This window comes from Gorilla gorilla, chromosome 13, assembly GCF_029281585.2.
Source record: "Gorilla gorilla gorilla isolate KB3781 chromosome 13, NHGRI_mGorGor1-v2.1_pri, whole genome shotgun sequence".
Lineage (NCBI taxonomy): Eukaryota > Metazoa > Chordata > Mammalia > Primates > Hominidae > Gorilla > Gorilla gorilla.
In genome coordinates this window covers 133,672,095-133,699,354 of record NC_073237.2, presented here as the reverse complement: position 1 = coordinate 133,699,354, position 27,260 = coordinate 133,672,095, and the positions used below count along the sequence as shown (strand labels likewise).

The window sequence follows — 27,260 nt, the reverse complement described above, 5'->3', positions numbered from 1 at the left end:
CCCGGGAGGCGGAGCTTGCAGTGAGCCCAGATAGCGCCACTGCACTCCAGACCGGGCGACAGAGCGAGACTCCATCTCAAAAAAAAAAAGCAAAAAAAGCACGCACTCCTGGCCGGACCTGACCTTCATCCCACTCCTTAGTGCCTCTCAGCTGGGTCTCCAGGCCTCCTGCTTCCTCAGCTCTCCCTCCAAAGCACTGTTCCTTAGCCCTCCCTCCAAAGCACTGTTCCTTAGCCCTCCCTCCAAAGCACTGTTCCTCAGCCCCTCCTCCCTGGGCTGTGGGGCACCCAATCTGCTGCCAGCTGCCCCCCCCCACCCGCCCCAGCTGGCCAGGAAGGCCCGCCCAGAGCACACGGCTGCTCTCCCTCACCTGGGCTGATCTGGCCCAGTCAGTAGCTCAAACACCACTCCCTGTGACAGCATCCAGATCCACAACCTGGCCCCAGTCTCTTCTGAGCTCCACACCCCCAAACCCATTGCATGTGCCTGTCAGACAAGCCCTTCATCTTCCCGTCACAGCCCACCTGGTCAGGTTCAGAGCCCTGGACCCTCCAAGACTCCTCTGCTGCTCACACCTACCCAGGACCTGTGCCCTCCACCCACCAGCCAGGCCATCCCCGGACACCCAGCCTCACCTGGGTCCCCAGCTCCCACCAAAGCCCTCAGGCTGGGACGTCTCCGCCTGCCCTGGGGCTCTTGGAAAGACATGACTGGATAAACTGAGGCATGGATCCAGCAGTGTAGACCACAATAAACTGAGGCACAGATCTCGCAGTGTAGACCACAAGCCCCATGCACAGGTGCAACAGAGTCCCAGGCGTCCCTGGCTCTGTCCCAGAGGATACCAGCTCGGAGACTCCCATACCCACGAGATCCCAGCACCATGGGCTTGTCTCACCCAACAGGTCCCAACCTGCTCAGCTGTGGCTCCTGTCCCTGGTACGCACCAGGAGGTGAGAGGTGCCCCCTGGAATCGCAGGACAAAAGCAAAGCAGCTGATCTGCGTCTTAGGGGCACCAAGCCCTGAGGGTGAGGGCTTCCTGCCAACCTCCCTCAGAAAGTATTATATCATCCTCCCCCAGAAATTATATCAACCTCCCCCAGAAATTATATCAACCTCCCCCAGAAATTATTATATCAACCTCCCCCAGAAATTATCAACCTCCCCCAGAAATTATTATATCCTCCCCCAGAAATTATATCAACCTCCCCCAGAAATTATATCAACCTCCCCCAGAAATTATATCATCCTCCCCCAGAAATTATATCAACCTCCCCCAGAAATTATTATATCAACCTCCCCCAGAAATTATTATATCAACCTCCCCCAGAAATTATTATATCGTCCCCAGCTGCTGGTCACAGACAGGGCTGAGCAGTCCAGAGAGGCTGTGGCCCACAAAGCCCCAAGTATTGGCTCCATAGCACAAATGCCTGTGTCCATCTGAGCTGCATCCAACCTCAGGGCAGGCACAGAGACATCTCAGCCTCCACGTTTACCAAAATGCCTTTTATTTACATACGAGAAAATCTCACCGTGTGTGCAGCTGGCCCCGTCACGGCCGCTGAAGGCAGCACTGCTGGGCAAGGAGAAACAAGGCCACACCTGCGACCTGGGCTGCAGGGTGAGGTGGCTCCCTCCGCACAGGCCCCAGGACACCCACCATGGCACAGGCCAGGCTGCCGCCCCCACACGGCTTCCACGAGGTCACGGGTCCATCTCCACAACCCCAAGGCAGTAAGCAGTGTGCCTCGCTTTCGCCAAGCTGGGCCAAGGAAGAGGCCCCGCCCCCACCCTCAGGCCCCGCCCTCTCCCCTTGGAAAACAGGTGGTTTTTTCCTAACACAGGAAAACAGAAAATGAGCACGCTTTCTATGGCTGCCGAAGTACAAGGAGAGGCTCTGCCCTCGGAGCCACTGCGTGGATGGCGGGCAAGGTCCGGGAGCCAGCTCCAAGGAGCAGGAAGCAGGGGGCCATGACGGCAGGACAGGCCCAGCCACAGCCCCGGGAGGAGAGACTGCCCTGTACATCCAGGTCCGGGAGCCTCTTCCGGCTGAGCAGGGCCGCGACTCGGCATGGCCCCGGCACCTGAGCAGGTCTGGAGGGCCCTCAGAGCGGGGCAGGGGCGGGCACGCTGGGGAGGGGCAGCTCCAGGGCCGGCGTCTCCGCAGCCTGTGCCGGGCTGGGCTTCCGGTGGTCCAGCTGTTCCAGCTTCTCGCCGAGCTGGGAGTAAAGCTCCTTCACTGCCTCTCCGCTCTGCGGGGAACCACACCATGGGGCAGGCGAGGCGCATGGGCAGGCCCAGGGGGCACAGGGGTGGGTGCCCACCGACCACACACAAGCACCGCAAGGGCAGCTTGGCAAGCACACACGGGCTAGTAGGGACCAGGTGCCTTCACACGCAGCCCCCCCGGGCACCCACCTGGCCTGTAGGCTCCAGGGCCTTCTGCAACGCCTCCAGCTTAGACGGGGCCACCCTGGGGTGCAGGTGAATGAGGAGCCGCAGCGCGTGCCGGTGCACGTTCTCCTTCCTGGAAAAGGCCGTGCAGGGCTGGGGCAGGAGGCAGGCCCTGCTGTCTGCCCAGGCCCAGCCCGGATGCAGGTGGCCAAGGCCCCTGGAGATAGGACATGGCCAGCCTTTGGGACCCTCCCCAGCTGTGCCCAAGCACCCTGCAGGGCCACATGCGAGCCCTGGTGCCCAACAGACCCACCTGCGGACCCTCCGCCCCAGGCTGGGGACAGCAGCCACCTCTCAGGCTGCTACGGACAAGAGCTGAGAGGACAGAGCGGGCCGGATGGTACCCAGCAGGCCTACCTTGGAGAGGCGGTGAGGAAGAAGCCATCGAAGAGGCTACTGCAGAAGTCCTCAAGGGCAAATTCGTCGGCCAGCAGCGCAAGGTTGCCCGTGAGCAGGTGGAGGAAGATGTCGCCAAAGGCCAAGTCGCCAAAGGTCTCCACTGCAGACACAGCAGGCATCAGCCCAGTGCCACTCACCCTGCCCACCCCAGAGGGCACCTTTGTCCTCAAAGACCTCAGAACCTACTTCTGGGGGTGCTCACATGAGAGTTCTCAGTTGTTCTGAGATGAGAAGCACAGGGTCTCAGCAGGTGAAGAGGGGGGTGAGAAGTGGACAGAGGCAGGCGGGGGGGTGGGACCTGTGGCAGGGAAGCAGAGCTGCAGCCCGGGGACAGGAGGGTGGAAGGAGGGGGAGACAGCCCGGGGACAGGAGGAGGGTAGAGGGAGAAGGAGACAGAAAAACGAGGTGCTCCAGGAGTCCCAAAAGGCCTTGCCCAGCAGCCGAGCCCAGGAGAAACAAGCCTAACAAATACAGGGCCGGCGCCGGCTGCAGAGTTCTCCCTGACTGCCAGCTACACTGAACCACAGGAAAGAGAACGAAACTCTTCCACATTCTTTTCTGAAGCCAGACACCAAAACACAACAAAGACAGCATTCGTGCCCACAGACGCCTCACGTGCAACCGCAGCACAGAAGCCACGGTGCTGGCAGACGTTTGCCAAGAGCCAGCACAACGCCCCACATGAGGCCCCTGCAGGGAGGGAGGGTGGCCGCCTGCAGACTGATGCCTGAAAGGAGCTGTGGCCAGGCCACATGGAGGTGACGTGTGCGGACAGGTTGAGGGTGGCCTTCCTAGTATCCCGGATGGGGACTTTCTGAGGACAGACCCAGCTGGCGCCACCTGCGCCCACAGAGTGACAGAAACATTTCTAGGAGACCCAGGCCCCCAAGGTGCCTGCCTGCCACATCTCACAGGGCCTTGGCCGGCCACATGGCCAGGTAGCCACGGGACACGTGGCAGGCACACAGTCCCGACCAGGGGATCCAGTAGCAAGGCCCCACTGGGCAAATGCCCTGATTCCTGCAACTCCAGGGAACCCAAGACTGCGAGACAGGAGAGGGGACAGCAGGCGCATCCCAACCCTGATGGGACCGTCCACACAGTAGGCAGGAGACACCTGGAGAAGCGCAGCCACTGTCAGGCAGTCAGTCGGCAGAGGAGCAGCAGTGAACCTGGCTCAGATGTGACAGTGGCCCGTGGTCCGTGGTCACTGTTTTTTATTTTTTTTGAGAAGAGTCTCACTCTGTTAGCCAGGCTGGAGTGCAGCGGTGCAATCTCAGCTCACTGCAACCTCCACCTCCCGGGTTCAAGCGATCCTTCTGCCTCAGCCTCCCTCAGCTGGGATTACACGCGTGCGCCACCGCGCCGGGCTAATTTTTCTATTTTTAGTAGAGATAGGGTTTCGCCACATTGGCCAGGCTGGTCGGGAACTCCTGACCTCAGGTGATCCGCCCGCCTCGGCCTCCCAAAGCGCTGGAATTACAAGGTGAGCCACCATGCCTGGCCAGTTTTTTAAAGGCATTTAAAGACAGTCTTGTTTTTTTTTTTTTTTTTTGAGACGGAGTCTTGCTCTGTCACCCAGGCTGGAGTGCAGTGGTGCAATCTCGGCTCACTGCAACCTCTGCCTCCTGGGTTCAAGCGATTCTCCTGCCTCACCCTCCAGAGTAGCTGGGACTACAGGCATGCGTCACACAACGCGGCTAATTTCTGTATTTTTAATAGAGATGGGATTCCACCATGTTGGCCAGGCTGGTCTGGAACTCCTGACCTCAGGTGATCCACCCGCCTTGGCCTCCCAAAGTGCTAGGATTACAGGCATGAGCCACCGAGCCTGGCTCCCCGCCCTTTTTTTTTTTTTTTTTTTTTTTTGAGACGGAGTCTGGCTTTGTCGCCCAGGCTGGAGGGCAGTGCCGTGATCTCGATTCACTGCAACCTCTGCCTCCCAGGTTCAAGCGATTCTCCTGTAAACGCATCCTTCTTTTGTAGAGATGCCTACGTCTGCAGCCTGCATGCTGTGATGTCTCAGATTTACACCCAGACATCGCGCTGAGGGACAGGCGGCCACACGCAGACCCCATGTGGACCCCGGGGAGGTTGGAGATGGTGCTGGGTCCTCACCGTACCATGCTCTTGACTTCGTATTCTTTCACAAATTCCCACCACAAAATGTTAAAAAATAAACAGGAGAGAATTCTAAAAATCAACATCCATTCTTACTAGAACCCACTAAAAACTTAAGAACAAGCGTGCTCTCCCCAATTGTGACTGAAAATGCACATCCCACCCCGTGGGGCAGCCACGTACTCCGAGAAGCCGCACTCCTGGTTCCCAGCCTGTTTCTAGCCACAACCAAATGAGAGAAAGAAACAGAAGCGCACGGAAGGCCTCCCGGGTGAGTCTGTCATTGTGCGAACTCCACAGTGAGTGACACAAATCCAGAAGGTGCCACCCACTGCACACTGGGCTGGGCCATGGCCTCATGCCCCTGAGCTAGACACCTGCACAGCACATGGCTGTACTGAGTACTGAAGGCTGCTGGGACACAATGGCAACTGATTGTGTATCTAAATAGAGAAAGTGGAGTAAAAATACAGTATTGTCAGCTTATGTGACCGCGTGGTCGTATATGTGGTCCACGGTAGACAGAATGTTATGTGACACGTGACTGTACTGCAGTGGGCAGGCCAAGGCAAATTAAAGTTATTTATAACTATGTTCCCGGAAGTCTCAAAAAATAAACAAACCGGCTCTGCCCGGCGGCCGGCAGCACGATGTCCCAATGCCCTCAAGAGCCTCCCTGAGCCTCCAGAAGGAGCGGCAGTGTTGGCACCCACAGAAGCCCAGAAGGTCATGTCTGCCTGTGCTGTCTAATGCCACTGTCTGTGGTCATTCGTTCCAGCAACAACAGGAAACCCAGGCCCAGGCAACCCAAGCTCAGTGAGAGGGTGGCTGGGGACAGGTTAATACCCACAGGTAACTTCCTCCACAAAGAAAGCTGGAAAACACATGCACGCACCATCCTCAAACACACCAGCCACCGAGAAACACAATAGGCACGTGCTGTGGTGTGGACGTGTCCCCAAGTTCACCATCGGAAACCTGATCCCCAACGCAACACTGCTGAGGTCGTGAGGGCTCCGTCCTCACCAAAGCGTTCTCGCTGTTAGCACAGGAGTGGCTCCTGATAAAAGGGTAAGTGTGGCCCCTTCTCTGTCTCCGTCTGTCTGTGTCTCATCTCTAGCTCTGTCTCTCATCTGTCTGTCTCCATGTCTCTCCTGTCTCTGTCTCTCTTATCTGTCTCTCATCTCTCTGTCTCTCATCTCTGTCTTTGTGTCTCTCATCTTTGTCTCTCATCTTGGTCTGTGTGTCTCTGTCTCTCATCTCTGTCTGTGTCTGCCTGTCCCCCCTGCCCGTGCTCTCTTGCCCTCTGCCTTCCACCATGGGATGACACAGCAAAAAGCCCCAGCCAGATGCAGGCCCCTTGACCTTGGACTTCCCATCCCAGCCCGCAGAACTGGGAGAAGTCCCTGCTCTTTGTTTTTTTGAGATGGAGTCTCGCTCTGTCGCCTGGGCTGGAGTGCAATAGTGTAATCTCCACTCACTGCAACCTCCACCTCCCAGGTTCAAGGGATTCTCCTGCTTCAGCCTCCCAAGTAGCTAAGATTACAGGCACCCACCACCGTGCCCAACCAATTTTTGTATTTTTTTAGTAGAGACAGGGTTTCACCATGTTGGCCAGACTGGTCTCGAACTCCTGACCTCGTGATCCGCCCGCCTCAGCCTCCCAAAGCACTGGGATTACAGGCCTGAGCCACCGTGCCCGGCCGTCCCTGCCCTTTCTACACTACTCAGTCTCAAGTCTCTGTTAGAGCAGCATAACGTGGACTAAGACAGCAAACCCCAGACAAGGCCTGAGTCAGCAAGGAAGAGCCCAGGGTCTGTGTCACAGTGGGTACCGCAAGGCTAAAGAGGCCCCATCTCCCACGGGACCCACAGCAGGCTAAAGAGGCCCCATCTCCCAGGGGACCTGCAGCTCTACTCTTGAAGGCGCCCATTTGGACCCTTCCTCTTCTTCCTGGCTTGTAACAACCCCTCCCCCATCAAGGCCCCCAGGAGGAAGTGGGCCTGTCACCACCTGGGGTGGGGGACTGGGGCAGGGGATCTCTCTCCCTCCCCTTTGCTCCATTCTCTGAGCACCTGAGGGGTCCCAAGCCCCTCGCCAGTTAGGATGAAATAAAGACAGCTCTTACATCACCTTTTTGTGGGAAAGCACAAAGTTGAACTCCCTCTCCCTTTCCTAGTAAAATAAACTACGGACAAAAGTAAAAGTGAAAACGAGGCTGAGAGCGGTGGCTCACGCCTGTCATCCCAACACTTTGGGAGGCCGAGGCGGGCAGATCATGAAGTCAGGAGTTCGAGACTAGCCCAACCAACATGGAGAAACCCCGTCTCTACTAAAAATACAAAAATTAGCCTGGCATGGTGGCACGCACCTGTAATCCCAGCTACTCAGGAGGGTGAGGCACGAGAAATCACTTGAACCTAGGAGGCAGAGGCTGCAGTGAGCTGAGGTTGCACCACTGCACTCCAGCCTGGGCGACAGAGCAAGACTCCATCTCAAAAAAAAAAAAAAAAAAAGGTGAAAACAAAGCTAGCAAAGTTGGAGGTGGGCTGGGGAGACAAGACAGCTCCTGGGGGCCCTGGGGCCCGCACCCTGGGCAGGACTGCATACGGCAGCTGCCGCAGGGAAGACACAGCCAGGCACCGCCCGTCAGGACTTACCCAGCCCCGGCAGCAGGCGGAGGAGCGCGTTCTTGTTCCTCTGCTTGGTGATGTGCAGGACGTAGTACAGCCCCACCTCGCAGGCCATGCGCTGCTCCTGCAGAAACCTGCGCCCGGGGCACCATCAGCCCCACCTCAGCCCCACACCGACCCCTGCCCAGCCCTGAGGCAGCCCCCTGGGCAACAGTGCCATCCCTGCGCCACGGCCACCCCTGCACCATGGCCCTACAGCCCATACTTAGTGAAGCTTTCGGGAAGTGTGTTTGGATATGAGACTGGGGCTTTCTCTTCAGCCGGAAGTTTCTGATCCACATTGAAAGTGTAGTCATCCACCAGGAAGGACATGAGCATCGGGAGGAACCTAGTGATGAGCTCTACCTCCTACGAGGAGGGGAGGCCATGAGCGGGCGTGGGCCCGGGCCCTGCCCCACCCCACCCTGACGTGACACACACCCTGCCCCTGGCCCTCCCACTCCCCCAGATACCTCACCGACCCTCCCTCCTCTCCAGGTCCCCAGGTCCCTCTTCCCACCTCCTGAGTCCCCCACCCAGGCCATCTCCTCAAACCCCCTTCTGGGTCTGGACCCACATGGAGTAGTCACCACCTGTGGCCAGCCATGGTCCATGGAGACACCCCCAGAACAAGCCACGGTCCATGGAGACATCCCAGAACCAGCCACGGGCCATGGAGACACCCCAGAACCAGCCAGGGTCCACGGAGACACCCCAGAACCTCCCTGGTGGGCATTTTCCCAAAAGGAAGGTGGGCAACTCCAGGAAGGAAGCTTTGGGACCAAAGGGGCCTTCACAATCACCTTGCTAGCGCCTCCCCCTCCACCCCACTTCCAGCCCACAACCCCTCGTGGGAAACTGGCAGCCCCCACAGGAGGCTCGTTACCATCTTGGGCTCCTTGAAGACCTGGCTGTCGATCATGTCCCAGGCTCCCTGGCCCAGCGCCAGCAGCCGGAGCAGCAGCAGGAGGTCGGGGCTGTCCTGTAGGGAGGACGGGCTCAGCGCCTCTCCCAGGCAGCTGTGTCCTGGCCATGGAGCTCCTCTGACCCTACTCGTTACTCAGCAGGATCTCTGGTGCCCATGGCCAGGACCACACGACTGCGATCACCAGCCCCACACACGGGGTGAAACGCAGTCTCACAGCGGGGAACCACACGCCTCTACCTGGGCCACTGCAGTCCACATCCCTGACCACCAGAGCAGCCAGCAGGGCGGCCACCGGGCCCCAACAGCTGCCTCCACCTGGCCGCTGCTGTCCACACCCTGACCACCCAGAGCAGCCAGCGGAGTGGCCGCATGGCCCCGACAGCTGCTGGCCAAGCCCACACTCACCCTGGGCAGCGTCTCCTGGCCGACCAGCTCCTGCAGGTGCCTGACTGTGCTCAGTGCCAGCGTGTTGATGGCGAAGGGGTCACACAGGATCATGGACAGGTCCCTGGAAGGAGGCCGCCTTGGCGTTAATGCGACGCCTGTTGCCCCTCCCTTCAGCGGCACAGTCCTCAGGAGGGGTGGCCTAGGCTGAATTCAGGACTGGCAGCGGGTGCCCATCACATGCTGGGTTTCTTACAAAAAGCTTAAGGACGGCCGGGCGCGGCGGCTCACGCCTGTCATCCCAGCACTTTGGGAAGCCGAGGCGGATGGATCACCAGGTCAGGAGATTGAGACCAGCCTGGCTAACAAAGTGAAACCCTGTCTCTAGCAAAAATACAAAAAATTAGCCGGGTGTGGTGGCAGTCGCCTGTGGTCCCAGCTACTCGGGAGGCTGAGGCAGGAGAATCACTTGAACCCGGGAGGCGGAGCTTGCAATGAGCCAGGATCGCGTCACTGCACTCCAGCCTGGGCAAGAGAGCGAGACTCCGTCTCAAAAAAAAAAAAAAAAAAAAAAAGCTTAAGGTTTGCAATTTGTCCTTAACGTATTCAAAGATTTTTCAAATTAAAAAGTTAAAAAAACAAACAAACAAAAGGCTGGGTGTGGTGGCTCACGCCTGTCATCCCAGCACTTTGGGATGCTGAGGCCGGTGGATTGCTTGTTTGAGACTAGCCTGGGCGAGGTGGTGAAATCCCATCTCTACTAAAGATAACAAAAATCAGCCAGGCACAGTGGTGTGTGCCTGTAATCCCAGCACTTTGGGAGGCGGAGACAGCAGGATCAATGCCCAGGACGTTGAGGGAAACTGTACCACTGCACTAAAGCCTGGGTGACAGAGACCCTGTCTCAGAAAAAAAAAAAAAAAGGAAGAAAAAAAGTGGCAAAGGCAGGGCCAGGCAGCACTGTGTCTATACACCAGCCGGAGGATGCTGGAAAGCAAATGCCAATGGATGCCCCTCAGCTCAGAGGCTAACCCCACGCCACTGCAGACACCAGACCCCAGCCCCTGGGCCTGGCTCCAGAATGCAGAGTTGAGGAGGGAGACTTTGCTACCCACACACATCCCGACAACCATGTCCCTAAGCTGTGGGCCAGCAGTGCCCGGCATAGCTCTACTGAAACATCCAGGAGGCCGGGCACGGTGGCGCATGCCTATAATCCCAGCACTTTGGAAGGCTGAGGCGGGTGGATCACCTGAGGTCAGGAGTTCAAGACAAGCCTGGCCAACATGGTGAAACCCTGTCTCTACTAAAAAATACAAAAATTACCTGCGCGCAGTGGCGCGTGCCTGTAATCCCAGCTACTTGGGAGGCTGAGGCAGGAGAATGGCTTAAGCCTAAGAGGCGGAGCTTGCAGTGAGCAGACATTGCACCACTGCACTCCATCCTGGGCTACAGAACGAGACTCTGTCTCGAAAAAAACAAAAGAAAAAGCAACATCCGGGAATAAACGCCTGCTACCCACGACAAAACACAGCGAGCACAGACCGGATGCACGCAGGGCCCTGAGGGGCAGAGGCCTCGTGGAGCCGACCCTCACCCCAGCACCTGCTCCTGGCCCTTCTTGACGCCATCGAGAAACCCCTGCAGCTCCCGCGCCCTCTTGCTGTCCACGAACCGCTCTCGGATGCAGGCGTCCAGGCACCAGGTGAACTGCAAGGAGGAAGCAGAGTCGGGACCAGCCCAAACCTCCCAGGATGACCAGAGACCCAGGCCCCAAACACAGCCCCAGGCCCTGGCCTCTTGTTCAATCATAGCTGCTGTGAGGGGCGGCAGCAGGCACCAGTCATCCTGACGGTGCAGTGTTCCCCACACCTCCCAGCCAAAGCAGCAGGGTCAGGACAGCGGTGGAGAAAGTGATGATGTTTCTTTCTAAAAAGGGACTCTTTCATGGCACCCTGAGTGTGGGGGTGGCCACTGCAGCACTCCAAGCAATGGAAGCCTCGGAGGGTGACTCCCAAGTCCCGGAAAGATGGTCCCAGGGCTGGAGGGTCCGTATGAAGGGAAACCCCGTTCCTAGAGCACTTGGTACCTGGACAACAAGCAGCACCCAGGGTTCTGGGGAAGGGGAGGGCCACAGGCCAGGTGGAAAGATGTGAGGAAGCTGGGGCAATGGTCAAGGTCCAGCCCGTAGGTCATACAGCCCTCGGGAACACAGAAAGGGCTGGACGGGGCAAGGGAGTCCCCGGGAACGGCCAGGTCTCTGGCTCAGATGCAGGGGACTAGCTTCCTTCCCCCATCAGGGTCTGGAGAGGAGCCAAAGGGCCAGCACACAGGACAGAAAGACCAGAGCCCAGGAAACAGGCTTGGGAGAGAAGGGCGCCCAGGTGGTCCCCGGCCAAGCCAAACCCACGGAGAGGAGAGGAGCCAGGAGGGCCAGGGGGAAGGAGGGAGGGCAATGCTACCTTCAGGAGGGGCAGAGGGGGAAGGAGAGAGGGCCGGGGAGTTGGGGGGAAGGAGGGAGGGAGGGCAGCGCTACCTTCAGGAGGGCGGAGGGGGAAGAGGGAGGGCTGGGGAGTGGGGGAGAAAGGAGGAGGGAGGGAGGGAGGGCAGCGCTACCTTCAGGAGGGCAGTGGGGGAAGGAGGGAGGGCCGGGGAGTGGGAGGGAAGGAGGGAGGGAGGGAGGGCAGCGCTACCTTCAGGAGGGCGGGGGGGAAGGAGGGAGGGCAGTGCTACCTTGTGGCACGGGTCCACGGTGCAGATCTCACCCACGTCCAGGTCGTGCAGGGACATGAGCAGCTCAGCCCGCAGCGTGCAGTAGTGCACATTCCGCGTGCGCAGGAAGAGCGTGCGCAGAAACTGCAGCACCATGTCGTACAGCTTCACGTTCTTCCCCACCATCCGCGTCAGCCGCTGCACCACCTGCAGCAAGAGGCACTGTCAGGCCCGCGGACCCTCCTGGGCTCCGCCACAGACACAGGGACGTCACGCCCGGCGACAGCGCGGCCCTCTCTCTGGACATCTGTCCTTCCTACTTTTTGGCAGAAAACATTCCCTCCTCTCATTAAATATTGGCCCCCAGTCTGATGGTAGCAGGTTCTGTTATTTTTATTTTTTTTATTACTTTTTTTGAGACAAGGCCTTGCTCTGTTGCCCAGGCTCGAGTGCACTGCTGCAACTGTGGCTCACTGCAGCCTTGACCTCCTGGCTCAAGTGATCCTCCTGCCTCAGTCTCCCAAGTAGCTGGGACTACAATTGCATGCCACGACACCCAACTGTGGGCGGCAAGCCACCCAGATGCCGAGGCAAGAGACCAAGGGCACGAGCTGTTCCAGTATAACAAAATATGTAAGAATAGTTATACTAGATATAGATCATAGATACGATTATATTTGAATATTAGTCATTAGCTTGTAGCAATTACTCTTTATTCCAATATTATACTAATCCTCGCTCTACAATCACAATCTAGGAAAAGCCAGGCCATACAGAGATAGGAGCTGAGGGGACATAGTGAGGAGTGACCAGAAGACAAGAGTGCGAGCCTTCTGTTACGTCCGGACAGGGCCACCAGAGGGCTCCTTGGTCTAGCGGTGACGCCAGTGCCCGGGAAGACGCCCATTGCGGGGCGGACTGCGGTCTAGCGGTAGCGTTAAGGGTCAAGGAAAAACACCCGCTACTTAGCAGACAAGGAAAGGGAGTCTCCCTTTCCCCAGGGGAGTTTAGAGAAGACTCTACCCCTCCACCTCCTGTGGAGGGCCTGACATCAGTCAGACCCGCCCGAAGTTATCCGGAGGCCTAACCGTCTCCCTGCGATGCTGTGCTTCAGTGGTCACACTCCTAGTCCGCCTTCATGTTCCATCCTGTACACCTGGCTCTGCCTTCTAGATAGCAGTAGTCAATTAGTGAAAGTACTAAAAGTCTCTGATATGCAGAAATAATGGCGTAAGCTGTCTTTCTCTCTGTCTCCTCTCCCTCTCTCTGCCTCGGCTGCCAAGCAGGGAAGGGCCCCGTCCAGTGGACACGTGACCCACGTGACCTTACCTATCATTGGAGATGGCTCACACTCTTTACCCTGCCTCTTTGTCTTGTATCCAATAAATATCAGTGCAGCCTGGCATTCGGGGCCACTACCAGTCTCCACATCTTGGTGGTAATGGTCCCCCGGGCCCAGCTGTCTTTTCATCTCTGTCTTGTGTCTTTACTTCTACAATCTCTCATCTCCGCACACGGGGAGAAAAACCCACCGACCCTGTGGGGCTGGTCCCTACACCCAATCAATTTTTTTTTTTTTTTTTTTTTTTTTTTTTGAGACGGAGTCTTGCGCTGTCACCCAGGCTGGAGTGCAATGGCAAGATCTTGGTTCACTGCAACCTCCACCTCCCGGATTCAAGCTATTCTCCTGTCTCAGCCTCAGCCTCCCAAGTAGTTGGGATTACAGGCGCCGGCTGCCATGCCTGGCTAATTTTTTATATTGTAGTAGAGAAGGGGTTTCACCATGTTGCCCGGGCTGGTCTTGAACTTCTGAGCTCAGGTGATCCACCCGCCTCGGCCTCCCAAAGTGCTAGGATTGCAGGCATGAGCCACACACCTGACCCAGTTTTTTTTTTTTTTTTTTTGAAACCGAGTCGTGTTCTGTTACTCAGGCTGGAGCGCAGTAGCGTGATCTCAGCTCACTGCAAGCTCCGCCTCCCAGGTTCACGCCATTCTCCTGCCTCGGCCTCCCGAGCAGCTGGGACTACAGGCACCCACCACTACGCCCGGCTAATTTTTTGTATTTTTAGTAGATGGGGTTTCACCATGTTAGCCAGGATGGTCTCGATCTCCTGACCTCATGATCCACCCGCCTCAGCCTCCCAAAGTGCTGGGATTATGGGCGTGAGCCACTGCGCCCGGCTTTTTTTTTTGCGACTGAGTCTCACTCTGTCGCCTAGTACGGTGGCGCAATCTTGGCTAACTACAACCTCCGCCTCCCGGGTTCAAGTGATTCTCCTGCCTCAGCCTCCTGAGTAGCTGAGATTACAGGCGCACACCACCAGGTCTGGTTAATTTTTGTATTTTTAGTAGAGATGAGTTTTTACCATGTTGGTCAGGCTGGTCTCGAACTCCTGACCTCGTGATCCACCCACCTCTGCCTCCCAAAGTGCTGGGATTACAGGCGTGAGCCACCGCGCCCGGCCTAATTTAACTTTTTAAAAGAGAATCAGGCTGGGCACGGTGGCTCACGCCTGTAATTGCAGCAAATTGGGAGCCCAAGGTGGGTGGATTACCTGAGGCCAGGAGTTCGAGAACAGCCTGGCCAACATGGTGAAACCCCATCTCTACTAAAAATACAAAAATTAGTCAGGCGTGGTGGTGGGCACCTGTAATCCCAGCTGCTCGGGAGGTTGAGGCAGGAGAATCACTTGAACCCGGGAGACTAAGGTTGCAGTGAGCTGAGATCCCACCACTGCACCCCAGCCTGGGCAACAGAAGGACACTACGTCTCAAAAAAATAAAATAAAACAAAATATAAAATTAAAATAAAATAAAAAATAAAAATAAATTTTAAAAATTAAAAAAATTAATAAAATAAAATAGCCGGGCTCAGTGGCTCACGCCCGTAATCCCAGCACTTTGGGAGGCCGAGGCGGGTGGATCACGAGGTCAGGAGATCGAGACCATCCTGGCTAACATGGTGAAACCCCATCTCTACTAAAAATACAAAAAATTAGCCGGGCGTGGTGGTGGGCGCCTGTAGTCCCAGCTACTCGGGAGGCTGAGGCAGGAGAACGGAGTGAACCTGCCGTGAGCTTGCCGTGAGCCGAGATCGCACCACTGCACTCCAGCCTGGGCAACAGAGCAAGATTCTGTCTCAAAAATAAAATAAAATAAAATAAAAATAGGCCAGGCGCGGTGGCTCACACCCATAATCCCAACACTTTGGGAGGCCGAGGCAGGTGGATCACAAGGTCAGGAGATTGAGACCATCCTGCCTAACACCGTGAAACCCCGTCTCTACTAAAAAAAAAAAATACAAAAAATTAGCCGGGTGTGGTGGCAGGTGCCTGTAGTCCCAGCTACTTGGGAGACTGAGGCAGAAGAATGGAGTGAACCCAGGAGGCAAAGCTTGCAGTGAGCCAAGATCGCACCACTGCACTCCAGCCTGGGTGACAGAGCAACACTCTGTCTCAAAAAAAAATAAATAAATAAATAATGAAAAAAATAAAAATTTAAAAAGTAGTAAAATAAAACAAGATAAATAAAAATACATAAAATAAAATAATATAAAATGAAAATAAAAGAGAATCAACCTAGGACTAAGCCGACCAAGCAAGTACCTCACAGACAGAAATCAGTATAGGCAGCACCAAGTCACCAGAAGAGACAGGGGATAGGAGAAAGGCCTGGGAAATGCAGGGCACCCCACAGTTAGCAGAGGGGTCCAAGGGCTCTGTCTGACAGCAATGGAACAAGAAAAAGGCCCATGGAGGACCTAACTGGGAATAAACAAACAGGGAAAGGAGGACAGAGGTGGCACTGCCACCCCCAACAAGCCTGCTGCCACCCACGCACACGGTCAGGAACCACGGCCCGAAGGGAACCCAGAGCCACACTAACTGCTCAGCGTTTGAAGTGCAGTAGTTCAGATGGGCTCTAAGCATGAAAGACTCACCAGGTTCAAATCTTAGTGATCCTCCCGCAAAAAGCATTATAGCTCAATATTTTTTTTTTTCCTTTTGAGACAGGATCTCTCACTCTGTCGCCCAGGTTGGAGTGCAGTGGCTCAATCATACCTCACTGCAGCCTCAATATCTGGGGCCTAAGCAGTCTTCCTGCTTCAGCCTCCTGAGTAGTTGAGACAACAGGTATGCACCACCATGCTTAGCTTAATTTTTTTTTCTTGTAGAGACAAGCTCTCCCTTTGGTCTTTAACTACTAAGCTCAAGCGATCCTCCCACCTCCGCCTCCCAAAGTACTAGGAGTACAGGCATGAGCCACCATACCCAGCCCAATCTTTCACATGAATTACACGCTGAAAGATAATATTTTGGATATACTGGACCAAACAAAACATTAATGAAGTTGATCTCATTTTTTTTTCTTAATGTGGATGCTGAAAAACCTTAACTTATAGTTCACTTTTTCCACTGAGCGGTGCTAGTTAAAAGTTGGTTAGGGCCGGGCGCAGTGGCTCACACTTGTAATCCCAGCACTTTGGGAGGCCAAGGTGGGCGGATCACCTGAGGTCAGGAGTTCAAGACCAGCCTGGTCAACATGGTGAAACCCTGTCTGTACTAAACAAAAAAATATAAAAATTAGCCAGGCATGGTGGGGCGTGCCTGTAGTCTCAGCTACTCGAGAGGCCGAGGCAGGAGAATTGCTTGAACTCAGGAGGCAGAGGTTACAGTGAGCCGAGATCGAGGCACTGCACTCCAGTCTGGGTGACAGAGCAAGACTCTGTCTCAAAAAAAAAAAAAAAAATTGGCTAATTAAAAAATCTCACAACCAGTTGTGGTCGCTCACACCTATAATCCCAGCACTTCAGGAGGCTGAGGTGTGCAGACAGATTACTTGAGCCCAGGAGTTCGAGACCAGCCTGGGCAACACAGCGAAACACCATCTCTGCAAAAAATATACAAATTAGCCAGGCATGGTGTCACACACCGGTGGTCCCAGCTGCTTAGGAGACTGAGGTAGGAGGATTGCTTGAGTCCAGGAGGTCGAAGCTGCAGTGAGCCACGATCACGCCACTGTACTCCAACCTGGGTGACAGAGTGAGACCCTGTCTCAAAAAAAAAAAAAAAATACCCCAAGAAATCTTGGCTAGGCGTGGTGCCTCATGTCTGTAATCCCAGCACTTTAGAAGGCTGATGTGGGAGGATCGCTTCAGCCCAGGAGTTCAAGACCAGCCTGAGCAACATAGCCAGACCCCACCTCTACAAAAAAATATATATATTTTTTAAGTAGCCCCAGTGTGGTGGCACATGCCTGTGGTCCCAGCTACTCAGGAAGATCGCTTTAGCTCAGGAAGTCAAAGCTGCAGCGAGTCGTGATCACGCCACTGCACTCCAGCCTGTGCAACAGAGTGAGACCCTGTTTCTTAAAAAAGAAAAAAAAAGAAAAAAAGCCAGGCACGGTGGCTCACACCTGTAATCCCAGCACTTTGGGAGGCAGAGGCAGGTGGATCACAAGTTTAGGAGATCATTGAGGCCATCCTGGCTAACACAGTGAAACCCCGTCTCTACTAAAAATATGAAAAATTAGCCGGGCGTGGTGGCATGCATCTGTAGTCCCAGCTACTTGGGAGGCTGAGGCAGGAGAATCGCTTCAACCCAGGAGGTGGAAGTTGCAATGAGCCGAAATTGCGCCGCTGCACTCCAGCCTGGGTGACAGAGCAAGACTCTGTCTCAAAAAAAAAACAGGAAAAAAAAAAAGGGCCAGGCAGAGTGACTCATGCCTATAATCCCAGCAATTTGGGAAGCCAAGGCAGGCATATCACTTGAGCTCAGAAGTTCGAGACCAGCCTGGCAAACATGATGATACTAAAAATACAAAAATTAACTGGGCATGATGGCACATGCCTATAATCCCAGAGCTACTGGGGTGGCTGAAGCAGAAGAATAGCTTGAACCTGGGAGGCAGAGGCTGCAGCGAACCGAGATCACACCATTGCACTTCAGCCTGGGTGACAACAGCAAAACTCTCCTCTCAAAAAAAAAAAAAAACAGACAAAAAGGGCCAGGCGCAGTGGCTCACATCTGTAATCCCAGCACTTTGGGAGGCTGAGGCAGGCGAATCACGAGACCAGGAGATAGAGACCATCCTGGCTAACACAGTGAAATGCCGGCTCTACTAAAAATACAAAAAATTAGCCAGGGCCGGGCGTGGTGACTCACCCCTGTAATCCCAGCACTTTGGGAGGCCGAGGGGGGCGGGTCACCTGAGGTCAGGAGTTCAAGACCAGCCTGACCAACATGGAGAAATCCCACCTCTACTAAAAATACAAAATTAGCCGGGCGTGGTGATGCATGCCTGTAATCCCAGCTACTCGGGAGGCTGAGGCAGGAGAATTGCTTGAACCTGGGAGGCGGAGGTCGCAGTGAGCCGAGATCACGCCATTGCACTCCAGCCTGGGCAACAACAGCGAAACTCCGTCTCAAAAAAAAAAAAAGAAAAAGAAAAAAAATTAGCCAGGCATGGTGGCGGGCGCCTGTAGTCCCAGCTACTCGGGAGACTGAGGCAGGAGAATGGAGTGAACCCGGGAGCTTGCAGTGAGCCGAGATCACACCACTGCACTCCAGCCTAGGCAACAGAGCGAGACTCCGTCTCAAAGAAAAAAAAAAAAAGTAGGGGAGGGGGGATTAACTTCACATTAGCGGCCTTTCCGCACATTTTAAATGTTGTCCATATATCACTTTAACGAAAAGTAAAATGCAAACAGAAAAACAACCAACTTTCTTTCCAGCACGTGTACAAGCCAGCCCTCCCCCACCACCCAGCCAAGAAGCAGAACCACCCAATCATTCACAGGGCAGCAGAGTGCTGATCCCCAGGCAGCTGAAGGCGCTAGCCATGGCATCCCCAAGAGGTGCCCCACCCCGCACACGGCCTGTCCCCTCACCTCGCCCTGGCGCCTGGTCTTGGGGGAAGGACTGAAGAAGTTGTGCAGGACAGAGAGCTCTGCACTGAAGAGAGCGCTCTCCTTCTCCAGGATGTACTGCTTCAGCAGTGGGGAAACCTCGTCCCCGAAGAGGGCCTGGTTGTCTTGCCAGATCTGCCGCTTCACCTCCACGGCGCAGGCTCGATACAGCTCCTTGTCAGCCATAACTAGCTTCAGTTTTTTCTCCGGAACCTACATGACACCACAGGCTGCCTGTGAGTGGCACCTGTGTCCCTGGGTCTCCTTCAAGACAAGCCAAGAGGCCTCAGCCCCCCAGAGACCACCTCGAGCTAAGCCCCACCCCACAGGGCACCTATGACTGGTTCCCCGGCCCCAGCAGGTTCAGACAGACATGCTAAATACCAACAGCTCTTTCCCAGGAGGGGCCCCGCACCCTAACTCCAGTGCTAAGGTTCAGTCTCCACGCGGCTCATGTGGGAGAAGTCAGCACAGACCTCACCATGGACAGCACTCGGGCAGGCAGCACAGGAAGCTCCCGGAGCTAGGCGGAGCTAGGCGGCCACCGGAACTTCCACTAACCAACGGCATGAGAGTGGGCGGACGGTCCACGCCATCAGGGTTAGGGTTAGGGCCCTACCTTGGGCAGGTGCTTCATGACGCACATCACCACAGGCTGCAGGGACGGCATCTTCACCAGAGAAAAGCTCTTCTCCAGAAGGTCTTCCAGCTTCTTGTACCTGGAACAACTCACAGGATTGATGGTGCAGCGATGCGCCAAATCACAACAGCTACCTGCCTGTCCCTACAGATAACAGCTACCAGGACAAGCCTCCACGCCCAGGACACATGGGTCAAGGGGTCACTCAGACACAGGCCCAGGCCACCTCTGGGAGCAAGGATGTGGAGCCAAAAGGACAATAAATGCCCCTGAGTCGATCCAAGGCTGAGAGGCCGGCTGCACATCTCACCTGCCCACCCCTCCCGCTGACCCACCTCTCCTCAGCCTTCCCCTCCGAAGCGATGGCTGACACTCGCTCCAGCAGTTTGTCCCGCAGCTCATCGAACACCGACTGGTGGAACTCCAGCCGCGGCGTCCCGTGCAGGTCCAAGAAGGGGAGGGCTGACTGAAGAGATGGCAGCAGCACACCATTCTCTGTCTGAGGAAGCCAAGAGAAACCTCAAACGCAGCCCAGTGCGCCCGGGCACCCCGAGGTCCTGAGAGCACAGGGAGGCACGAACCCAGGTGTTCCCAGCCGTGCTGGCGGTAACCGCAGCCACCGAAAGCCACCCAGCCGTCCAGCAAAGGGGTGCTGGCTCCGGACTCCACCCCCAAAACAGGACTCAGCCACCAGCAGAAAGCCGGAAAACTTCCGGCGCCTCCGCCAGACCCGACTCCCGAGCAGGCGGCCCGGCCCTCCAACTGGGCTCCCCGCGCCCCGGGGGCCGCCCCACCTGGAACTGCTCGATGGCCTTGAGCGGCTCCGTGCAGTTGGTCAGGGTCTCCTTCAGGTCCTCGCCGTTGGCCACGCCCAGATCCTGCAGCCCCGCGAACATGGCCGAGGCCCCGGCCACCGCCCGGCTAGGCGCCACATCCCCAGCCCGTTCCCCCGGCGCCGCCGCAGACACCCCAGAAGCCCGCTCCGCCGGGCCTCGGGGGCCGCCCGAGCCCCGCTCCCCGGCGCCCTCCAGCTCGGCCAGGTCCCGCCCGCCGCGCGACTCCGCGCGCGTCCCGCGGCCGCCCACTTCCGCCCCGCACCGCCCAGGTCCGCCCGCCAACTGGCCCCCGGGAAACGCCGCCGGGGCCGCCCGCAGGTTCCGGGGAGCAGCGCCCTCACCCGGCGCGAGAGGCCCCGCCCAGCCAGCCCAGCGCGCATGCGCCCACCCGGTCCCGCCCGCGCCCGGGGTTTCTGGCAGAAGAGGGCGGGTGAGAGCGTGGGGGGCGGACGCAGGGTCCGTCTGCTCCGGGAACGGACGTCATCGCAGCCGAGTGAATTTCGTGTACATAAGCGTGGAAAACGCTCTTGCAGATCTCGCGGCAGCCACGCGCAGCGGGGACGTTTTGCGGGGGGTTGAGCTCCCCGCCCCTCTGCCCCGCAGGGGCCGGACACAGGCGCAGACTCCCTCCTGAGCGTGGCTTCCTCCGCGTGAAACGGGCACGAAGCCCACCCCGGCGCTGTCGCCAAAACTGAGATCTGAGCGCCTTCAGGGGGCCGGGGCCTGGCGGAGACCGGGCCCGCAGCGGGAGCGGGAGCGACGGCCGCCCTCCCCGGCACCGGGAGGCTGTGGCGCCCACCGAGCTCCGCGGAGCCGTGAAGGAGAGTCCAGGTTCCACAGTGTCCCTTCTTATCCCAGGCGGGTGGGCTCCCCGGGCCTCCCCGCCTCTCCAGCCCGCCGCCCTCCCGCAGGCTGTGCCGCGCCAAGCCCCCTACACACACCCTCTCTCTTTTCGGTCTCCGCTGCTGAGATTTTCTCTAGAAATTTCTTTCCCGCTGCCCAGCAAACTCTTACTCTTCCTTGAAGGCTTCTTCCTCCACCACCTCCTCCAGAAAGCCCTCCCTCCTCAGCCCAGCTGGAGGAGATCGCTTCATCTTTCCTGCCGCTCCCACTCCTAGCTTTGGGTCTCACCAGGGGTGCCTGGTGGTGTAACCGTGAGCAGAGCTCCTGTTCCCACAAGCCGGGCCGAGCTCCCAAGGCCATGGCTACCACAGCTCTCTTGCCGCTGGCCAAGTTGGTCAGCTCAAGGGCGAGGGTTCCAGTGCCTTGATCCAACCCCCAGCTGCTTCGGTGGCAGAGGAGGACAAGGGTCACAGCACACACACAATCCTGAGCCTGGGATTCCTCTCTGAGAAAGGGGGTGGTGCTGAGGCCACAGAAGCAGCTGCCCAGAGCCTTTTTGAAGGGGTTGAGCTCTGGGCCTGGTCTGGGTCCTGGGTCTGGGGAGGACCTGGGGAGGTGCGGGTGACGGCACCGCAGGTAAGGCTCCTGCAAGGTGGCAGCCTTGGGGCCCGACCCTGGATAGGAGGGCAGGCCAGTGATGACAAGGGAGGCCCCAGCCAGGCGAAGTTGCAGGCAGGGGCAGTGCAGGGTCCCAGCAGGTGAAGGCCCCGGGAGTGGAGTCTGCAGGGCCCTGGGCCAGAGTTTTCAGGGCACAGGTGACTAAGCCCAGCCAGGTCTTCAGCTCAAGGCCTAGGGGAAGTGGGGCTGGGCCCTAGTGAGCAGATCCCTGGGCCCTTCCTGAGGTCTGGCCAGGCCGACCCCACCTGGAGGTGGCGGCTCAGGGAATTTGACGCCTCCTTCCCAGTTCCCTGGCTCGGCAAGCGGCTGACCCTCAGGTGGACAGCAGCTGGACCAGGCCCCTGAGTGACACGGCTGGGTGGGGGTGTCCCACAGAGCCCACCTCCCATCTCGCTCCAGGCTAGAGCTCAGGGTCAGTCACAGGCTGCCACCCTAGAGAAGAGAGCACCCTTCAGGTGCAGCTGAATGGAGACCCCTCAACAGGGAAAGCCGGAAATGACCCAGCGGCAGCCATATCTCTCGGACCGCCCCCGGGGGAAGGACAGACAACTGCACACCACAGAGCTCGGGAGAACCAACAGTGTCTCTGTGTAGCAGGAAGATGGGCAGATGGGGGATCCAGGCTGGGCCAGCCTTGTCCACAGCCCATAGAAGGGTTGGCCAGCCAGAAGGGTGCATCGGGGAGCCCAGAGGGTCAGAAGGCCAGGCTGGGGCCCCGAGTCCCAGGGGAGGCCTGGGAAAGCCCCGGGGGAGGCCATGGTTCCACTCGGTGGCCGGGCCAAGCAGGTTGTGCCCAGCTGGCTCTAGAGCGTGCAGAAGGGGCCTGTGTCGTGGCGCTTGGGTCTGCGCACACTCTGGATGACCACGCCAGGCGCCGAGGGGAAGCGTGAGTTGTAGCAGTCCTCCACGTGGTAGGCGGCTGGGCCAGGGGTTTGGGCTGCCGAAAGAGAAGGCTGGGAGCCCCACCCAGGTAGCAGCCCCAACTCGAACCTGGCTCCCAGTTCCCACCCCCGGCCCCTGAACCCTTGTCCTCACATTGCCCACCCATGCCCTATCCCTAGCCCTCTTCTCTCCAGGCGTCCTTACAGGCGCTGAGCCAGGAGGTGAACGCAGGGGAGCGGCTCATCGAGAAGGCCGGCGAGCGGGGGCTCTGCAGGCGGCTCCCAGGAAGGATATTGTAGGTGTTGGGGCCAGGGCGTCTCTTGCCAGGTGCCTGCAAAGAGGCCTGAAGCAGGGACTGGGGCTGCACCCTGAGGCCCAGCCTCCTAGCCCCAGGCAGCCCTAGGTGGGTGTGGCCTTCAGGTGTCTTGGAAGCGGAGTGGCGGCCTCTGAAGCTGAAGGCGGGGAAGGCGGGCCGGCTGAGCAGCTGGTAGTGGGCTGGCGAGGGCCACTGCGAGGGGGCAGGAGACAGGGGCTGCAGGGCAGGGCACTCCCCACGGACCCTCAGCCAGCCCCCCTTTGGCCCCACTGGAACCCCCAGCCCCCTGCCTGCGTGGACTCCCCGCCCCCTTCCGGCCCAGCCCCCAACCTTTTGCTCTTGGTCGAAGTCAGCTTTCTGCGTGAAGGGGCTTTCACTCTGGAACCACAAAGTCTGCCATGCCCTGCGGCCACCGCCCTCTGTAGTTGGAGGATGGAGAGAGAGAAGGCTGGGAGCCCCACCCAGGTAACAGTCCCCACTCGAACCTGTCTCCCAGTTCCCACCCTCGGCCCCTGAACCCTTGTCTTCACAATGTCCACCCATGCCCCAGCCCTAGCCCTCCTCTCTCCAGGCCTCCTTACAGGTGCTGAGCCTAGAGGTGAACGCAGGGGAGGGTGGAGGGGCCCTCAGACCTTGGGGGTTTCAGCACAAAGGCAGAGGCCCCCATTCCCAGGGTGAGGGACAGGCCCGGTGGTTGGGCCTCAGGGAGGGGGGACACACCTCGGCCCTGGTGCTTGCAGCCGATGCTGTAGTGGGGGTGTGGGGAGGACTCTCGTACGGACGGGCTCGGCACCTGGTACCTGGTGGGGCTGGGGACTTCCAGGTCAGCTGTGATCGGGGGGCGTTGCTCCAGCACTGGCCACAGGAAGCAAGCTCTGGGCCTGGGCTCCTTTCAGCGGGCCCCTCCCACAGCCCCCCAAAGACCAGCTTGGGGGTGGGGTGGCCAGGACCCTCACTCACACAGTTCCCTCAGGGTCTGGGTGTAGGTGGGCAGGGACTCCTGGGGGGTGCCCGTCTGTAACCTGAGGCCAACTGGGACCTCCTTCATCTTTGGGGGCTGTGTCTCATCCCAGGCCATCCCCGGCTCCGGGCCCAACAACAGCACAGATGCCTTGGGCCTGCAAGGGAGACCAGCAGCCACTGTCCCTCAGCCCCCGGCCGCTCCCAGCCGCGTGCCCCACAGCCTGTCCCCTCTACTGTCCCTCAACCCCTGGCCGCTCCCAGCCGCCTGCCCCACAGCCTGTCCCCTCTACTTCCCTCAGCCCCCGGCTGCTCCCAGCCACGTGCCCCACAGCCTGTCCCCACACTGTCCCTCAGCCCCTGGCCGCTCCCAGCCGCCTGTCCCCTCTACTGTCCCTCAGCCCCTGGCCGCTCCCAGCCGCCTGCCCCACAGCCTGTCCTCACACTGTCCCTCAGTCCCCCAGCCGCCTGCCCAGCAACCTGCCCCCCACACTGTCCCTCAGCCCCCTGGCCACTCCCAGCCGGCCTGCCCCTTCTCCCTCGCTCCGCCAGTTACTGGGTGGGCTCTGGTTGTGTCTGCCTCAGGTGGCCATGGGTCCAGTGTTTGCCTCCATTGATGTAAAAATTTGCCAGGAATTTCACTGCCTTCTGGTCAAAATTCATCATCAGAGTCTCCTGGCTCTCTTCCCCAACGGCACCACGGAGCTCTGTGACCTCACTGGTAGGCCCCTCTGTTGCTGGGACTCCTGAGGAAGACACATTGTCTGGCCCTGGAGGGGCTGCCCCGGGCCCCCACCCCTGGTGGGCCCCTACCCCTGGTGGGCCCCTCCCTGACTAACTAGATGATCACCGTGTCTGCCTGGGCCAGGACCCCCAGCCTGCCCAGGTGACTCCTGGCCCAGCCCTCTCCCTTCCCCCTAACTTTTCCAGCCTTCTCCCCTCTCCTGCACCCTGGGGTCTCCTGGAAGTCTGGGGTCCACTCTAGCAGGTCTGGGAGGACTGAGGCCTCAGCAGAGGGGGTGGAGGGAACAGGACCCACGGGCATCCACCAAGCCCTAGGAGATGCCCAGCTGTGTCCGGCCAGCCAGGACCCCCTGGGGGTAGGAGGGAGGCGTCCAGGAAGGCTCCCTGGAGGAAGAGGAGCCGCCACCCCATCTGGATTTCCACTTAAGGGAAAAGCAGAGCCACATCAGATGGGTCTGACACCAGAGGCAGGCCGGGCCCTGGAGCCCAGCCAGGGCTGGGGTGTGAGGGCCTACCTCTCACCTGGGGGCACAGAGGCTAGAGGGTGTCACAGATGGCCGGGCTGCCCAAGCTGCAAAGGAACAGCCAGCCTTTGTGAGCAAGAGCCCGTGTGGGCACCAGGGCCCTCGCTGTGTGGTCTCTGGAGCTGACCACCGGCTGGTCCCAGCCCTGACCTTGGCCCAGAATCCACCAGGGCAGGGCCTGTGAACAGGGCCAACTTGGGGCCCTCCTCCGCCCTCTCTGGATGCCTCCCCTTCAGCACTGGGCCTGCCAGGCAGACAGATGGACACGTGCTTGAGGAAACACAGGTTTTATCTGGGCGAGGGGTTCACGCCTGTGCTCCGGGGCCCCTGCCCAGGTTGTGCCGGGTTCAGAGTTGACTGGCTGACAGTGGAACAGAGTGTACTTTGCTAATGAAGCCCTTGTCATTGGACAGATAGGCCCCTCCAGGTCCTCCCTGCCCTGTAATAAACGTTGCCACCGTGAATGGTGCTGCTGGACATCCATCCTCTCCTTGAGAAGGTGTGTGGGGGAAATGCTCTCTCAGTGTCCGGCTCTGTGCCCACACCACCACAGCCGTCACAGAAGGAGGCCTCTGCCCAAATGTTGGGGGAGGGGGTTGTTCCCCACACACCAAGCTGGGTGTCCTCTAATTCATTTCCTTCACCACGTACCTGGAGAAGGTGTCAGATCCCACAGGGTGAGAGCTCCATCCCAAGAAGGCCTCCAGACACACACCAGTCGCAAGCCTGGGACCCTGGAACTTCTGACCAACTGGCTTCAATTTGGGGTTCCTATGACACCGTCTTTGGGTTAATTTGCTGGAGCCACTCATAGAACTAGGGAAGTTATGACATTTACTGGTTTATTGTAAAGGGTATTGATTGCAAAGGATACCAATGAAGAAGCGTAGAGAGAGGCACGGGGAGGGGCCAGCGCTTCCATGTCCTCGCTGGTTGCCGCCCTCTGGGAACCTCCAGGTGTTCCCCTGTCCAGAAATTCCCTGAGCCTCAGTCCTCTTGGGATTTTACGGAAGCTTCCTGATGTCAGCATTCCTGCCCCCAGAGCTTGGGTGGGAACTCTCCTGGAAGGGTCTTAAGACCCACAGTCAGAAAGGCGAGAATGTTAGCGTCCTGCCTTGGGGCAGGCGAAAGGAGGGCAGGAGGTCAAAGTCCCCCGCCCGCACCCCCCAAGCCTCACCCACCCAACATTCTAACAGAAGGCCCTACCAAGGGCTATGGGAATATGGGAATTACCAGCCAGGAACGGTGGAGGAAAACCAGCGTCTACCAGAATGCCAGACAGCTTCTTAGGAGTGGAAGCAATGGTCCGAGTTTGCAGTGTCTTGTATGGACGTGATCCGTACCAACTTGGTTTCCAGAAGGCACCACCCAAATTAGAGGCCCTTCTCACTGTGACCCTGCCGGCAGTAAGCCTCAGAAACTGCTCTCAACACACAGTCAGCGTGTATGTGATTATGGTCCGGCTTTATGCCCTTATATTTACGGACTGTGGTCTTTTTTTCTTAAAAAGTTCGTATTGGCCGGGCACAGTGGCTCACGCCTGTAATCCCAGCACTTTGGGAGGCCGAGGTGGGCGGATCATGAGGTCAGGAGTTCGAGACCATCCTGGCTAACATGGTGAAACCCTGTCTCTACTAAAAATACAAAAAAAAAAAAAAATCATATTCGTCTGCATTTTCCATGGAGGTATTGTTTATATCTTTGTTTTGTGAGAGCTTTTTATGCTGATACCAAATTTGTTCATAACACTTATTGCAAACTTTTTTTCCAGTTTTTTAGTTTGCCTTTTAGTTGTTTTTTTGTTTGTTTGTGAGAAATGGTCTGGTTCTGTTGCCCAGGCTGAAGTGCAGCGGTGCGATCTCAGCTCACTACAGCCTCAACCTCCCAGGCTCCGGCCATCCTCCCACCTCAGCCTCCCGAGTAATTGGGATCACAGGCACATTCACCATGCCTGGCTAATTTTTCTTTCTTTTTTGTAGAGGTGGGGTTTCCCCATGTTGCCCAGCTGGCTTGAACTCCTAGGCTCAAGCAATCTGCGCACCTCATCCTGCCTCGGCCTCCCAAAGCACTGCAATTATAGGCATGAGCCGCAGTGCCCAGCCTTTCTTCTTTCTTTCTTTCTTTCTTTTTTTTTTTTTGAGACGGAGTCTCACTCTGTGGCCCAGGCTGGAGTGCAGTGGCACGATCTCAGCTCATTGCAATCTCCACCTCCTGGGTTCACGCCATTCTCCTGCCTCAGCCTCCCGAGTAGCTGG

General features: G+C 57.7%; 2 protein-coding genes across 2 annotated transcripts; both read right to left on the bottom strand.

The window, feature by feature from the left end:
• Window positions 1–1,495: 1,495 nt before the first annotated feature.
• On the bottom strand, window positions 1,496–20,331 carry NELFB (negative elongation factor complex member B). Its single transcript, XM_031014196.3, has 13 exons — window positions 20,017–20,331; window positions 19,558–19,721; window positions 19,202–19,301; window positions 18,565–18,795; window positions 11,697–11,882; window positions 10,561–10,673; window positions 8,985–9,087; window positions 8,538–8,633; window positions 7,878–8,020; window positions 7,640–7,746; window positions 2,816–2,957; window positions 2,423–2,531; window positions 1,496–2,256 (listed from the first exon to the last, which is right to left on the bottom strand). The coding sequence occupies exons 1-13, from the start codon at window positions 20,116–20,118 to the stop codon at window positions 2,110–2,112; spliced, it is 1,743 nt and encodes a 580-aa protein (XP_030870056.3). The 5' UTR covers window positions 20,119–20,331; the 3' UTR covers window positions 1,496–2,109.
• Window positions 20,332–22,144: 1,813 nt separating this feature from the next.
• On the bottom strand, window positions 22,145–24,413 carry STPG3 (sperm-tail PG-rich repeat containing 3). The gene is made up of 6 exons (XM_004048929.3): window positions 24,294–24,413; window positions 23,738–23,895; window positions 23,498–23,632; window positions 23,108–23,196; window positions 22,666–22,969; window positions 22,145–22,516 (listed from the first exon to the last, which is right to left on the bottom strand). The coding sequence occupies exons 1-6, from the start codon at window positions 24,401–24,403 to the stop codon at window positions 22,383–22,385; spliced, it is 930 nt and encodes a 309-aa protein (XP_004048977.2). The 5' UTR covers window positions 24,404–24,413; the 3' UTR covers window positions 22,145–22,382.
• Window positions 24,414–27,260: the final 2,847 nt, after the last annotated feature.

Bases quoted from the DNA above. Each gene is read 5' to 3' on its own strand.
- NELFB (XM_031014196.3), bottom strand. From the start codon at position 20,118: ATGTTCGCGGGGCTGCAGGATCTGGGCGTGGCCAACGGCGAGGACCTG. The intron at 18,796-19,201 runs GTAGGGCCCTAA...GGTGTCATGTAG, and splicing joins TCATGAAGCACCTGCCCAAG to GTTCCGGAGAAAAAACTGAA. The intron at 7,747-7,877 runs GTATGGGCTGTA...CCCCGGGCGCAG, and splicing joins CTTCCCGAAAGCTTCACTAA to GTTTCTGCAGGAGCAGCGCA.
- STPG3 (XM_004048929.3), bottom strand. From the start codon at position 24,403: ATGATGAATTTTGACCAGAAGGCAGTGAAATTCCTGGCAAATTTTTAC. The intron at 23,197-23,497 runs GTGTGTCCCCCC...CTCCAACTACAG, and splicing joins CTGCAAGCACCAGGGCCGAG to AGGGCGGTGGCCGCAGGGCA. The intron at 22,970-23,107 runs GTTGGGGGCTGG...GCCCCCTCGCAG, and splicing joins ACTTCGACCAAGAGCAAAAG to TGGCCCTCGCCAGCCCACTA.